Source organism: Protopterus annectens, chromosome 12.part0, assembly GCF_019279795.1.
Source record: "Protopterus annectens isolate FY-2018-M chromosome 12.part0, PAN1.0, whole genome shotgun sequence".
Lineage (NCBI taxonomy): Eukaryota > Metazoa > Chordata > Ceratodontiformes > Protopteridae > Protopterus > Protopterus annectens.
Window position 1 is genome coordinate 1,046,226,755 of NC_056746.1, and position 16,629 is coordinate 1,046,243,383.

General features: G+C 39.8%; 1 protein-coding gene across 1 annotated transcript in view; it reads right to left on the minus strand.

Moving 5' to 3' along the window:
* SPO11 (SPO11 initiator of meiotic double stranded breaks) overlaps nt 1-16,629 on the minus strand; it is a 1,671,983-nt gene that overhangs the window by 1,246,464 nt on the left and 408,890 nt on the right. The window contains exon 7 of the mRNA XM_044090058.1: nt 7,425-7,533. Within this exon, the coding sequence (XP_043945993.1) occupies nt 7,425-7,533 (109 nt within the window). The remainder of the gene's footprint in view (nt 1-7,424; nt 7,534-16,629) is intronic.

The following is a 16,629-nucleotide window of genomic DNA, read 5'->3' on the forward strand; positions in this document are numbered from 1 at the left end:
AACAACAAAAAGATAGCCATAGCTACCATCTACATACCACCCAGTAACAACATCCCTACTCTTGAACTCTTCCTCTCCTGTATCTCACAAACAATCTCATATGAAACCATTATCCTGGGCAACGTTAACATAGACTGGAATGCCCTAACCATAGACTTTCAAAACACCTGCATCAACCTCTATGGTTTCTCTCAGCTAATCTTCACACCAACATGCCTTAAAAATCATTCCAATATTGGTACTACTCTGGACTGGATTTTCACCTCCAATCCAAATCTCTACCACAACACCACCACCATGCCAGATACCCTAAGTGACCTCCTGCCTGCCTCAATTCAAAGACACACACCCAACTGTTTAAATCTCACTAATACAGAGACTGCTGCAAACTCTCAAATTTCAATCCACAAACCTTTAATAACTTGCTCTCCTCTATTAACTGGTCCTTCCTGCATGACCTCCCTCTTGATGACGCCATACTTAAATTTAATGACATTTTCCTTACAACTCATAACTTCCTAGCTCCCACTAGGAAAATTAAAATTAAAGTCAAATATGCACCCCAGTTAACTGAACCCACTCACAACCTTAAGTTCAAGAGAGATAGTGCCAGGAAAAATTGGAAAAACAACAAATCCCCTATTCTTCTCCAAACTTATAGCAAACTTCATAATCTTACCAAAACACAAGTTGATCTAGATAAAAAACATATCTACCAAAAGCCTTTTAACAATCCACACACCAACCCCAAGAAATTTTGGTATTCGGTGAACAAATTACTACATGCAGGTAACCCATCAACTCCAAACCCTTACCCCAACAGCTCTTCCTATGGTTCCTCCTTTCTTAACACCCCCTTCATTGACACTATACAAAAATTGACCAAAATAGATAATAGCTCACTACCTTCATCCTTTCCTTCTCCTACCAGTGTTCCACCCTTTTTCTTAATCCTTCCCGTACAGCATATATTCAGTCACTTAAACCTTACTCACCCTCTGCTGACAACTTACCTCCACTTTACATTAAACTCGCTGCTAACATTACTGCTTATCCTGTCTCCATTTTAATTAATAAATCTTCTCAAAAAAACACAGTTCTTGAAATCTGGAAGAAATTCTAAGTTTTTTTGTTACACATAGGTGGAAACTCTACTGATCACTCTAACTTCAGACCTATAACCATTCTGTCGCCCCTATCAAAACTACTGGAAAAAGATATCCATAGAGAGCTCCTTGACCATTTTCTCCAGGAAAACCTCCTAACCTCTACCTAACATGCTTTTCACCCCAACCACAGCACTGCTACTGCACTAATTTCTTGCACTCAATCTATTGCAAAAGCCTGTGATAAAAATACGTTAGTCTCCTTCATCTTCCTTGACCTTTTCAAAGCCTTTGACACTGTTTCACACAAACTACTTCTACCTAAACTAACTACTCTTAACATTTCCAACTCTGCTATATGTTGGTTTTCTAGTTACCTCTCCAACAGATTTCAAGTATGTTAAATGGTTCTCTGACTCTTCCTCCTTCCAGTTCAAACCAGAGTTCCTCAGCACTCCAATCTTGGACATCTACTATTTAACATTTTCACTACTAATCTCTACACAGCCTGTCCCCACTCACCATTAATATAATATGCAGATGACTCTACCATTATATCCTGTTCTAACAATCTCTCACACCTTCTCTCCCTTACCCAAGAACCTCTACACTCTGTAGAAAAATGGCTATCTAGTAACCAACTCCTACTCAACCCCAAGAAAAGAAAATTCTCCTCTTCCTCCCTAAGCACTCCAACAACATAAAAACACTTTCACTAAGTAACATAACTATTTGAGTAGAACCACACACAAAATTACTTGGTGTAACAATCGATGATCAACTTAAATTTGATCTCCACATCCAACAAAGCATAAAAAAATCACCAAAAACTGGGCATGCTATACAGGCATAGCAAGTATCTCACAAATGAATCCAAATTCTCTCTTGCACAGACCTTCCTAATTCCCACTCTGTCGCCCCCTATCCTCACTGACATACAATCCAACCTGTCTAAACTTGAATCCATCTATCATAAAATCGCCAGATTTGCAGCATACCAACCCTACTGCTCTCACTACTGTCTAGCATTGAAAAACCTGCAATAGCCTGAATTTCACAAGCAACTAATTCTGCCTCAACTTCACCTGACTCATTCCATCCTAAAAAAAACTCCTCTTGTCTTGCTCTCTCTCTCTGCTCTCACCTCTTACTGCATTCCTAATCATACTCTTAGAAACTCAGACCATCTCCTAGAAATATATAAACCAAATAAAAGCAGGTAAACGCCTCTATAAACGCCTCTACAAGCACTCTGTGGCTAAAGCTTGGAATAACATACCTCTGTGCATCAGAGCTATCACTACCACTACATGCTTTAGAAAATCTCTAAAGGACTCTTGATGAAAATTTCTTGGCATCCATATTTTAAACGGTACTTACGTATTATTGCAACCAGATTTTTGCGCTAATGCTGGTTGCTTCTGTTTAGGTCATATAGTAGCACTGCAGTGTTATGAAGGTTAGAGACATGTGTTCTGTAATGTTTTTGTACTTTTAGGAAGATTTATCATTGAAACAGCTCATAAGATAAGGTTCAAAAACAGGTTTCCCCTTTTACCGCCAACATCTCCTGTCAGTTAAGTGAGTCCCATTCTACTGCAAATGTGTTCCTTCCACATGCTATAGTCGGTGAAGTAGGAAATCTCTGTTTTCAAACCTGTATTATTTATCAGCCGTTTCAATGATGAAGCTACCTAAGTCCACCAAACCTGTTTCTAACCTTCATAATACTGTCGTACATGATCCAAAAAAAAAAAAAACAAAACCAAAAAGGTAAAGCCAAAGAAGTAGTAGTCCTTCACCAAAAGGAACTGCAGTACAAAGTAATCCATTCCACAGATCATACGCTAACTCCTGCATTCCTTTCAGCCCAACACACGTACACACACGCAACCACTGCGATCGCTGAATTCAATGCTGGACGTCTTTAAAGGACGCTACACACACACCTCAAAATTATGTCTTACTAGTTTTTTTAAAACCCCTACCGATATCCCCAACAGACCTTCTGCCAGTCTACCCTTTGATATCACACTTCAGTGAGGCCATTTCAGTAAAAGTGAAGAAAGTAAAAGAGGTCGCAAAATCTGGTTGCGATAATACGTAAGCACCTTTTAAACACATAATAAGTACATTACAGTCAGAGACCTGATCACATTCCTCTGTGCAGTACAATAGATATATTATTAATAAATGGGTAGTAAGGGATTTTTAATGTCCAAAGATGAACATTTTCTAGAACTTTGCGTTCACAATTATGCATATTAGGAACGTTTGATGCAAAACGTTTTGGAATAATACAAAACTAAAACAATATATGTGATGTCAATAATGTCAGTGAACTGGTATCAGCATTGCTACCATATTGCTTTAATGTGCTGATAACACACACACTCAGAATTGCAGTGGTGCTGTATGTGTTCTCTTTTATTGCATTGCTTAAATGTACCAGCAGCATTGTTTGTGTTTCAGAGTTGTCTGCGTTTGAAGTTTTGATCAGTTAGTTTTGCAACAGTAAACATTAAATTACATTTAGATAATATAAACATAATGAGTGGCTTAATTTAAAATTGGTGTTTTACTACTCTTTTAAGAAGACATTTCTGTAATGTATTTTACAATAAATGTGCTATGTCTAATCGTTAGGAGGTGTTTTCTATTCTTATTAAGCTATGACTTGTATGTTAAACAAGTCCATGTATTTCCAAAGTGTGTCAGTTTTTTTTATTCTTTGATATTTGATTATAGAACAAGGTAACTGAATTAAAGATCAAAAACACTTTAGTGTGGCAGTACAGAAGGTTAAGGCTATCAACTGTTAATGAACTACTTTGTATGTTATAGGTTTGATCCCCTCAGCCTTCATTTGCCTTCTGTGTGACCATGGGCAAGTCAATTAACCAGACAATACTCTGGTGCAATTAGGAATCTGGATTCGGCTCCTTGACTGCCTAGTAACTACCTAAGAACCTACATACTCTTATATCGGGATCTATGTCTTATATTCCATTCCATCATGGACCCACCTTCCTTGATCTCTTACATCTCTGCAAAACAAACAGATCCACTAACATTAGATCTAAGGATTTAAATCGCCAGTAAGATATAAACAGAACATGCTGTAGAGACAGACAGACTTATTTCTGGAATAAACTGCCATTATAAGCTAAACTGAGTTACACCTACACATCCTTCAAAACTAATATTAATGAATGAATGGGTGCCTGCTTTCCCTTGATACCCATTTCACCAATAAACACGTACAATAGAACTACTTTACACAGTACATACGTGTGCGCACTAAAGGTGAATAATGCAGAACTGATGAGGACATATAGCACAGGTCTGAGAGTATGCTTTATTACACTAGCAACAGCACTGCTTTGTGCAACATAGATAATGAAAGTATTGCTGTCCTCTGATACCTACTTGCCCAACATACACTAATAGCAGCACTGCTTTACTCAGTTCACAAGTTTGCACAGTAAAGATGGATGCAGAACAGATGGGGAAATGTACTTTTCTTAGCACAGAACTGATAGTATACATTACAAAGACAATAGCACTGCTTTGTACAGCACATTGTAATGAACATACTGCCATTCTCTTATACCAATTTGCCCAATACATACTAAGAGAAACAGTTTTACATATGAGGTTTACCCAGTAAAGGTGAATGAGCAATACATTTTAACGCACTCTGCACTGAAATAACAGTGCAGTATTATATTATACTCTATCAAAACACTATTATTTGCAAAAGACACAGTAAAAAACACATTGTTATACAATGTTACCCTTGCACACTAACAGCAGCACTATTTTTGCACAATGCATATTAAAGCACACCGAGAGAAATCAATTTTAAAATAATTCACAAAACTAACATTTCACACTGTAGCTATTATGTTTTGCTTAGCCCATAATCATGATAGAAAAAATATACAGTGTTGTTAAATGTTTTCTGAAACCAATATTTTACACTAGTATAGAATGAAAAGAAAAAAAAAGAGGTTCTTCAATTCACCCAGAACATTTTGCTTTATTTTCACTTTATGGTGATGGTAAATGAACATGCACATTTTAAAATGATCCCAGAAAGAAAAAGTTTAAGTTGCAGTGCTGAATTAAAAAAAAGTCCATGCACATTTTCTCTGAGAAATAAAATGGTATCAAATGTTCCTCAAGTAATATAGCACTAGACACCTCTCCTGGGTAATATTAAAGTTTCTGAAGCAAAGGGAAGTAATAAAACCTTGAAGTTGAGTACAACTTTCTTATCACATGCAACACCAGATTATACATTTTTTTAAGTAAAAAATATATTGATTTTTGCATTTAATTTGGTTGACAAGTACAGCTCCCTGAATTTTTTCTTAGTGCTGAAAATTCTTTCCACAACATCATGAAAGACTGAACTGATAATTCCTTATTTCCTAAAGTAGTCTAGAGGCTACTGCATTTTCATGCTAAATGATTCAAAAGGAGTTCTATACTTTCTTGAAAGACAATTGTCTAGTAAGTCTTGTAGGTGGAACACCTTGCACTGACAATTAGTTATGTAATGATGTAGTACTGAAAACACAGAGTATGTTAGAAGCTGTTCTTTTAAAGTTGTTTTTCCTTATTCAGAATGCTTTCTAGATGTGTGTAAATCACTGCCCAGTACCTACCACAACTTCATTTTTGTGGGTGTGGTTATAGAGGGATGTTTAGTAAATAGGGAAACTAAAACATCATGCATATATTGCAAGAAATAAATCCAGGAGTTATCTTCAAGGTGAATACTGTGTCTTGGTCCTTACAGGACAGACTTGTTGCATCTCATCCTTTGATACTGGAGAAAACGGATAAGCAGATAATGCCTTCTCAGAATAGGAATAGGAGATGGTAAGAGTATGAAGAAACTGGCTGGAGAGGAAACAAAACATATGGGACTGGACAAGTTACCTCTCAGAATACATAGGGAGGTGGATGAAGTGTCTGTGGACACAATATTACTCACATATTAGGTCACTGATAGATTGTAGGACAGCTAGCACTAAGGTTTCAACATTGGCACCAGATATTTTTTATTGATTTTCTAGATTTTATATTTGCAATGTATCTCAAAATAGTGCCTTTAATTCCACATACTTAAATCATCAAGTCATTCTAAAGACTGTCAGCTCCTTCTACAGATGTGCTTCCTTGGTTTTTGTGCTAATTTTTATTTTGTGATTCATTCCTCAATTCTAAGCTGGTAAGAAGACAGATACTGTCTGAAATGTATTACCTGAATTAACTCTTAGACCTGAATTTTGTTTCTGGCTTGCAGGTAGATTTGCTTTTGGGATATACTGTTAGACTGTTTTTAAAATTAATTTATTAACTCTTTCGGTGAAATCAGAGCTTGCCAGCATGTATACATTAACTGAAACAGCCTAATAATCTGTCTTATGACAAGCATATTAGCTTAGTTCAACAATTATCATGTGTCTCAAATTATTTTATAATGTTTTAATACTGACTTTGGCTGCCTTTAGTGCTTCTGCTAACTTCTATAGTTGCAGGCAATTCAAAAAGTGAATCATTTTAGCAATTTCAGCTGCATACATAATTGACTTTTCACCATCTCATGTTCCCAATATTCCATCCAACTACAAGCCTTTACCTTGGTCTGATGGAATAAATTACTTCCTTGATGAGATACACTGGGCTTTCCACTCTCCATTTCTTTTTTATGCAGTTCTCCAATTTCTACTTTCTTGCTATTTTCAGCTTCTTCTGTAATCACTTCTTGAACCCATTTCCTACTCCCTTCCTGACAAGTCTTCCCTATTAAAGTAAGTTCCAATACCATTCCACAATACAACCTATATCTAAACATCCTCCCTCCTAAAAGTAAGTCATAAGCACCATGTAAAATGCCTCCAGCTGTACAAAGGTCCACACTCATTGTTAAAGATGTAAATTTTATACATTTATTTTATTGTTAATGTCATAGAAATACTCTTCTACTACAGAGTACTTTCATAAAACAACCAAATAGATAATTAAAGTACAGCTTTTGTGATCTTTAAGAAACATGCAAATAACATCAAAATCTCTATAAGGTTAAAAAGTTACAGTGACTACAGATACTAAAATACATCTTTTGCTAACATTTTTTTCATTTAGTAACACTTCAGTAGCACACACTTTGAATGAAGTATTTTTTTCCATATACATGCCAAGAAATAAAGCAGTAGCATAAATATGCACATTTACAAACTATATCGAAGTATTAAAATATGTGTTAAAATGTAAATCTCTGAAAAAAAAGATGAAACAACTTACAACATGTAGACATCGGCGGGGTATTTTTAGCATGCAAGAAATATCATTTATAATAGTGTCAACAGTTCTTTGTGTGCCAAAGAGTTGGGTATCACTGTAGTATATGTCTCTGCAAAGAAATGTAATCATTATTTTAACTCAAAATATTCCACTTAACAGAAGGATTTAGTTTAAATTTATTACTGGTAAAAAACAGCACAGGGATTAAGCATGCAAATGCAAATTAGTATTATGTTACTGTACAATATATGCTGTTATACCACTTTTATTTGTATGCTGCATATTTACATGTGGATTGTGTTTGCAAATACTGAACTATATATTAATTATACTCTAATTTGCCATGGTGGTCTGTTGATGCATGTACTATTATTGATTCTGTTTTCTGAATTAATTTCTATTCTTGTGCTATGGTACCCTCGTCATGGCAGAAAAAGATCCTTGGACCAGACCACCCAAAAACAAACAACATAAACAAATAAATAAATGTGTAAATTATGAATACTGACTTCTAATGGTGATGATTCACAGCATTTTGGTTAGGTGAATACAGTTATAAGCTAATGGACAACATATGAGCAATGGTGGAAAAATGAATTATCACGGGTAATAGTCTATCTAGCTCAAGGGTAGTATGGCTTTTATTTATGTCTTCCCTGTCATATGTGTGTGTCCTGCTTAATGCGGTGTACTAAATGAGTAAATGATGCTCATATTCATTTGGAATGATCCAGGATTTTATATTGAGCAACTGCATGCAGGACCAACTGACCACAGCAGTTACATTTATTTATTTATGATTCAACTATCTAGCTCTGAACATTGCTTATTGACATATAAAACTAAAGAGTCAAGTCAGGGAAGTGCTCTGCCTATGTATATGGAAGTACACTGCAGCAGTAATCCTTATGAGTATAGTAGCAGCAGTAATCCTTATGAGTATAGTAGCCTATCAATGGGTTCCTGTCCTTTGGTTTATATCAGTGGGATTGTTTTTTATAACTTCCTACTTCTAGGGGTAACCTTTCAGTACCTTTCAAGGTCACATTCCCACAGCACCCAAGGCAGTTTTGTAGGCCCTTAAGAGACTACTGAAGGGGTTAACATGACTTAAGTTTTGGTGATCACCCCATAATTTATCTCAATGACTTTGTAGTACAAAAAAGCAGAAGATGGTGCAAGTTGCTCTCTGTCCTATACCAAGTGGCATACTGAATGCCATGCTATGAGCAAGCATTCAGCTCTACCCTGGAGATCTCCAAATGCTGAGGAAATCAGGCGAGGGGGGCTGAAATCTGCCTCTAGGTAACTGCAACATATAAGGGATTAAACTTCAGCAGTGATCCTGTCATTCAAGCAGCTACTGTTATGGTGAACACACTCATGCAACTGTATTATTTTCAATGGAGTCTCTTGTAGTAGATGTAGAGTTTTCCTGCCTACATTACTTCTTCTGCACTCTACAATGTTCTTACCCATGAATAAAGTATTACCATTTTTTATGGTCCTTCACTGCCTCATCTTTTATTGAGATCAGATGAAAGCAGGCAAAGGAGGATGAATCAGGGATGAAAATAAATGATGTCTTGACGATACGATACTACTTTTTTACTGGTCGGAGATTATTTTGGTGTTCAGTGGTATTTAACTTCTGTGAAATCCAACAGGCACAAGAGATCAATGTCTACAGGGGTGATCAGTCCAATGGCTACTCTAGGAGAAGCTATTACAGGTGATATGCTACTGTCATTTCCTCATACAACAAAAGCAGTTTGCTACCACTGGGCTAGCCTGAACCCTGACCATGGAGGTGGTTGTCACATGTCCTGTAAAACTGATATAGTGAACCTTAACCCTGATCTTGGACATTCCCCAGTCTGTGTATTTTTAGAGATAGTGTGGGTTGTGGTCTAATGGCTGTCTCACAAGTAATCCAACCTGATGCATTTTTGAAAAAAAAAGCTGCTGCCATAAAAGTTGCTCATCTTCCTATTAAAATGTCAGCACTTGTAATTCCAAGGGGCAAAACATGGAAAAAAAATAAGACCAAAAATACAAGAGAAGAGTTCTCCTTCAAACTTAATTTTTACAGGGAAGCAAGCCCCCCTGACACCCCACCACATACACCTCAGACTTACATATACCAACTCCAAGATTGCCATACCTCAGATTAAAATGAATATTCCAATAATTCGTACTCTCAGACTTGGTAAATGTAAGGCAAGAGTTTAGTCCATTCAGTCTACTCATTCACACAGTTACAAGTTACTCTAATAGAATTCAACCTTGTAGTGCTTTACTGTGGTAGTCATAACAGAAGGCAATACAATTACTAGACATGAAGGTACCATTTGTTCAGATACACATCTACCTCAGTTAGTTGGCATAAATCAGGCAAACAATTGCTCAGTCTGTTAAAATTCCCTCAGAATATAATACAATAAATGTCTGTGCACATCTGTCTTCAGCTCTCCCTTTTATTCCGAGGTCTTGATAGAATACTAGCAATTAAAAGACTAGTTCTACAACTACATTCACCTTTAAGATGTACTCTGTCTTGATGAAAAACTATATATGGGTACTTGAACAATATGGTCTTTAACTCAGAGATTATCCTGGTAGTCGTAAATTTCACCATAACTATGGATTTCCAAGAAATAACTCCAGGATCTGCTGAAGGCACTAGTTCATAGTATAACATGGTTAACTTCTCTAGCACAATGCTTGGGTCATAAGACAGAGGGTTGGGCCTTCTGGGTGGCCTTAAGTAGAGAACTCCCTTTAAGAAATTATTAAATGCTATGTGGGTTGAAAAGGAAGGATCCACAGGAGCCATGCTGCAGTGATTGACAAATTTACTTTACTTGATGCTAAGTAAAATACTCTCAGATGTTTCAGAACGAAAAGCACCGGGGCAGTGGTAAGCTCTATTATTTCATTTGTATACCAGTTACAAAAACTCTTCCATTTAGCCAGGTGATATGGCCTGCTGTTAAGACATCTGCACAATGTGCATTACTTCTACTGGGAAATGTTGTAAGGAACACTTCTGTTACAGTTCTTCCAAAGAAAAATGCATGAAATGTGAACTAAGCTGTATTAAATAAAAAAAGTAGCAATGTTAAAATATAAAAGTAAATGTAAAAGAAGTTGCATTGCACTTGCCTTTTCAATGACTTGTAATACGTGAAAGAAAATATGTAAATGGCATATGAATGAAAGTTATGCACTCCCCATAACAATAGATCCATGTTGTCTGATTTTCATCCACTATAAAACCTATGGGTTGTCGTAACTGACAGGATCTGACCTCGATGCCGACCTCAAAGCTTATCAGAACCAGAGCTCTGACTCCTCCCCTACCCATTATTCTCTAGGCTATACCTCAAATCCTCAGATTAAGTTTGCCCCTACTAGTATGAAAAATATATCAAGAAACTTACCTAGGGAAAACACCCCTTCTAGGTTAAAGGAAATAACCTTGGTGATGTTAACATGTTGATGAAAGGTAATTACAGTCTAGGTGTGACTGTACAGAAAAGAAGCAACATCCACTCAATCATCTCGAAGCCAAAGGTGACAGTCTGGAAGGGGGCAAGACTGGGGGGAGTTTGAAAAGGATGAAAATCAGACAACATGAATTTAATGTAATGGTGAGTACATAACTTTCGTATAAAATGTCTATTTTCGTCCATTCAAACCTATGGGACAGAATCCCAAGCTGACAATCTGACAGGTATCAAGGAATGACATTCCTGAGTATGGTGGAGCCAAAAGATGAGCGTGATCTTGATATATAGTGAGACACAAAAGTGTGCACTGTTCAGGAAGTCGGCGCAGCACAAATGTCATAATTGGATAAATTTCTTTTGAAAGCTATCAAAGTAGAGACTGCTCTGGTTGAGTGTGCTTTTGGTTTATGTGGTGAAGGTAAATTTTTCTTATGATACACAGAAGAAATACAATCACAGAGGCATCTGGATAAAATTATTTTGTTAACAGACTTTCCCAGCTTTGCTTTGGCAAAGGAAATGATCAATTTGTCATCCTTTCCAAAATCTTTTATCATGTGGATATAGAATTTGAGTTGTCTATGAACATATAACGTGTAATAAGCATTCACCTTTACTGGAGTACTTTGGAAAGAAAACAAGAAGGTGCACAGATTGGTTTAAATTAACTTCAGATGCCACTTTAGGGACAAAGGATGTGTTAGTTCTGAGGGAAAATCTATCCTTGGGAAAAACTAGACAGGGGGGCTTTGATGAAAGTGCTTGAAATTCAGAGATTCATCTGGCTGATGTTACTGTGACCAGGAAAATTGTTTTTCATGTGAGAAATGTTAAGTCTGCAGTGGAAATGGGCTCAAAGGGAGACTGAGTGAAGGCTTGTAACATAACAGTAATTTCCTATGGTGTAGCTGGGTCTCTAATAGGTTGTCTTAGTAGAAAGGTATCTTTTTCAGGAAGGATTTTGAGATTTTAAGAGATGTTATGGACATATCATTGCATCCCACATGAAATTGTAGCCAGTAGTACTTTAATAGCTGCAAAGCTGTCACCTTTGTCAAATAGATCAGACAAAAATTCAAGTATGGAAGTAACTGGTGCTGAAAAACAGGTGCAGACCTTTGGAGTAGGCCTAAATTGAAAATCTTTTCCATTCACTGTGGTAAACTTTTCTTCTTAAAGGTTTCTGTGAGGCTAAAAGAATATTGACTACTGCTTGGAGGGAAGCTTGGCATCTCTGGGTATAGTTAAAATTGTAAGAACCATGTGGTTAATTTCATGGCCTTCTGATATGGAGGAGGCAATTTGGGCACATGAGTTAAAAGGTCTGGATATTGATCCAACATCCATGAAGGATGTACTACAAGAGGTGATAGGGAAGGAAATCAAGTCTGTCGGGGCCAAAAGGGGGCAAGGAGGATTACTCTGGCCTTGCACTTTCTTGCTTTCTGTATGAATTTATTCATTGGGGTAAAGAGGAGACCAAATGTGGCCTACAGCAGCCCTCGGAGACACTCCCTGTGGAGGATTAGGGCAAAATATCTGCTCCATTTGTTGTTTGGGTAGGAGGCAAATTGGTCACATCAAGGATGGCCCAGTGAATGAAAATTGTTCTTGTCACTGAAGGATTGAGGGACCAATCATGAGGCGTCATCACTGTCCTGTTCAGTTTGTCTGCCAGTACATTGGAGGACCCCAGTATGTGTGTTGCTATCAGAAAACATTATGAAGACAGCGCAGACTGCCAAACCCTCATGACTTCTCGACACAGGGGGTATGATCGGGTTCCTCCCTGTTTCTTGATGATACCATAGTCATGTTGTCCATCTGTATGGATATCACGTCCTTGAGGAGGAGGAGGTCTTGAAATGCCTGCAACACTAGCAGGACCGCATCATCTCCAAGATATTACTGTGAAAGTTGGCCTCCATTACTTACCAACAATTTTGTACCATTTTTCTTTGAAATACCTCCCCCAGATGAGATGTGTCCATGATCACTGTCGCTATAGGCAAATCCTTCAGCAAAGGGCATCCTTCAGTCACTGACAGGGACGTGATCCACCATGATATGTGCATTTTGCAGATCTGTATAATCTGAATTTTTGAGTGAAGAGGGTGAGTGAATTGAGACCATTGAACCACTAAGGTCCATGGCAGCACTCCCATGAAATATCTGGCTAATGGAATCATTAGAATTGTGGATACCATCAGACCCAAGAGATGTAAAATTAGCCTCACTGGTGGTGTCAAGTGGTGCAAGACTTGAACAGCTGTTATCCAAAGTGACTGAACCCTTAACAGGGTTAGGCTGACTATCTGAAGCTTGGTGTTAAGATGACATTCTATGAATTCTATACACTCAGTTGCAGTCAGTTGACATTTTGGTAGATTTATGGAAATTCCTAATTTCAGTAGTAGCTGGAGTATATGATCTTTGTGCATGATGAGGAGATGCTAACTGGAGGCAGTGAGGAGTCATCGATATAAGGGAAGACTTGGATACCACATAGCTGCATGTGGACAGCTACTACTGCCATGATCTTGGTGAACACCCTGGGGCTATGGTGAGACCAAATTGCAGTGCTCTGAACTGAAAGTGACTGGCTTTCAGCCGGAAGTAGAGAAATCTTTTGGAGATCTTCACTATTTTGATATGATAGCAAGTGTCATTGAGATCAAGAAAGGACATCCAGTCCATCCGTAATTTTGTCTGCCTTACAAATTGGTTCAGGTGACTGTGACCCAAAATGGGTCTGAAGTCTCCTGTTTTCTTCAGTATTAAAAAGAACCTACAGTAGACACTGGACTGTAACTGGTCATGGGTGACCGGCTGGATTTCTCTCTGAAATTTCTGTGGCTGCTAAATCTTACTGACTGGGAGGAACAGTGGGGACTTTCTTCCTTAACTGTGGAAGGAATGAAAAGGGAATTGCCTAGCCTCTGGATATTATTCTTACCACCCATAAATCTGTTGTTATCATGTGCCAGGCTTGAGGGTGCAGAGAGAGACCCCCCCCCAACTGCCTTCAGAGTGCGATAGTCAGAAAACTGCTCAAGAGCACTGAAAGGTTTTCTCGGAGAATGGCCCGTAAAAATCTTGACTGTGCAGTCGGTCTCTGCTTCTTGGGGGTCATCCGTTAAAAATGCCTCCCCGTCTGTCATAGGGAGGTCTGTCATCTTAGGAATCCTGGAAAGTACTTTGTGATTTGCAGAACCACATCTTCTTCCTTGATCTCTGGTTCCTGGAGAAAGTTCTTTGTAGGGTGGAGAAGCATACTCCCACTGCAGAGAGAGAGTCATACCATCTTGCTGATTCCTGGTGAGTGTATCTCTGACTTTTGGTTTAAATAAGGTGGAACCATCATAAGGGACATTAACAAAGAACAACTTAAAGCCTTCTGCAAAGTCACAAAGCCACATCCAGGCATGGCGACACATCGTAATACCTGCAGCTCCTGTATTACAATCAGCTGCATTACTGAGTAGACACATAGCCACACGGGAGGAGGACTGCAGGGTGGAAAGCTGGGAGTCCACAATTTTCTAAACATCTGCAGGCAGCACCCTCAAAGAGGGACTTTGTGATCTCTTTAGTCAAGTATCTCTGGAACCTAGTTAAATGGGCTAGACAGTTCAGCAATATGAGGGCGAAAGTCACTGATGCATAGGCTCACTTCCCAAATCTATCACCCTAGCTTCCCAATAAGAGAAATGAACAGATGAGCTTTCTTTTGATAACTCTTTATTTGTGGCTGCTGCCACCACCATAGGATCTACAAGTGGGCTCTTACTCCAGTGCTTCCTGTCTATTGGAGCAGACAATATATGGTCATCTTTCTTCAGTTTAGGCTCCACCACATCAGGGCACCTTCCACACCCATTGACCCATTAGATTGATAAGAGGATGAACAGGGTGACACCACTCAGGACAATGTTGGACTGGAACAAAAGGCTTCTAAGAATACTGGCTTATCCTGAGAAGGGTCTTGGGACAGCCATCCCCCTTCTCTGTTTCATTAACTCTAGAATGTCAGCAAATGAGGCATCTTTAGAGACAGAGTGAGGGAACCCTCTCCTTCCTCTAAGTCAGTATTTTCAGTGAAAGAATGGATCTGAAGTGGTTAACTTCACTTGGTCTGCAACCTGTGGGTATCAGATCCATCCTCGGATCCGAGCCGGCAGCTTTACCTAGCTAAAGATCCGAGCTCCTAGCTCCTCCCCCTACCCATAATCTCCCTGCTACACATCCCCCTTCCTCAGATCTAGTTTGCCGCTGCTTATAGCAGCTTCTAGAGACGAGCTCTTGGCATGGGTGAGAGATTTCTAGTTTTATAAAACTTTCAAAATCATTTTTCTTCAGGAATTTCTGTGTTGTGTGTGTATGGTTTAGCCCCCTTTACCGGCTAGTATACTTACTTTAATATTTTTGAGGTAATTTTTCTTCAAATTTGTTTTTCAACCCTTCCCCTAGTGTGTGAATGTGTAGTGTGATGGCTGAAGGGCCTAAAGCCATTTTTTCTAAATGCACCGAGTGTGGTCATAAGCTGTCCCCAGCCGATGGCCACACTCAGTGCGTTATTTGCCTGGGGGTGGCCCACTTATCCAGCAGCTGCCAGGTCTGTGCAGCTTTCAACCCCTGGGCTATCAGGGATAGGATGAACAAGCTAATCCTGGCGGGATTGTTGCCCCCGGATTCTTCTTCCTCCTCCCCTCTAAGGTACCGGTCGCGGTTGCGGCTTCCGTGCCTTCCGATCCCCCTCCCTTGTTGGGGACTCAAACGCCCTCTGTTTCTCAGGGTGAGGGGACTCTTCTTCCTCTTCTAAAGAGGAGAGGAGAGATAAGGACCGGCATAGACATAAAAGGCGGGCTGAGTCTCATCCCTCGGCCCCACCAGCTAAGGTAGCTAGTCCCGCTAAGAGGGTCTCTGGTTCTCCTCATTCTCGGCTCCGTTCTCCTTGCTTTTCCCCAGAGCCGGAAGAGGAGTACCAGCCTCACTCGAGGTCGAGGCGGCCTTCCAGGCCCACCTCGGCGACCTCCTCCAGATCCACCAGAAGTTTGACCGACGCTGATTTGGACCGGATGATGCATCGTTTCTTGCAGGCTCAAATGCAGATGGGGGTGCTCCAAGCTCTCCCCCCCTACGGGGGGGAGCTCGGCCCCTTTCTTTACCCCGATCGCTCCTTCGACCCAGTATTGGGTTTCGGAGTCTTCGGATCCATGCCGTTTCGGACCCGGGGATCCGTCGGCACCGACAGTCTTGGTTACTTCGACGCCGACTATGCCCTCTAGCGTGTTGGATCCTAGCTCTCGGGGCCGAGAGCCGAGCGTCGGATCCGTGGGGGGAACTGTGTCTTCGGCACCATTTAGGTCGGAGAACACTTCCCTCTCGGGTCCGACTGCTTCGGCTCCGACGCCGATCCCTGCATCGGCACCGAGGGGGCTGCTCTCGGAGCCAGGGGAGAGCAGTTCGCCCTCGGCGTTTGATGTAGTGGAGAGGGTGCTGTAGAGGACTTCCAGATCCCCGGTCCGGGCTGCGGATCCATCCGTCACCCCTGCGCATTTGGGCCTGTCTTCCATCATCCGGCCACAGGGACAGCCTGCATCAGCGCTCCAGTTGGTTCCCTTAGAGGAACAAGACCCCGTGGGTGAGCCCTCCTCGGATAGCCCCACCGAGGAGGTTCCTCACAAAAGGAA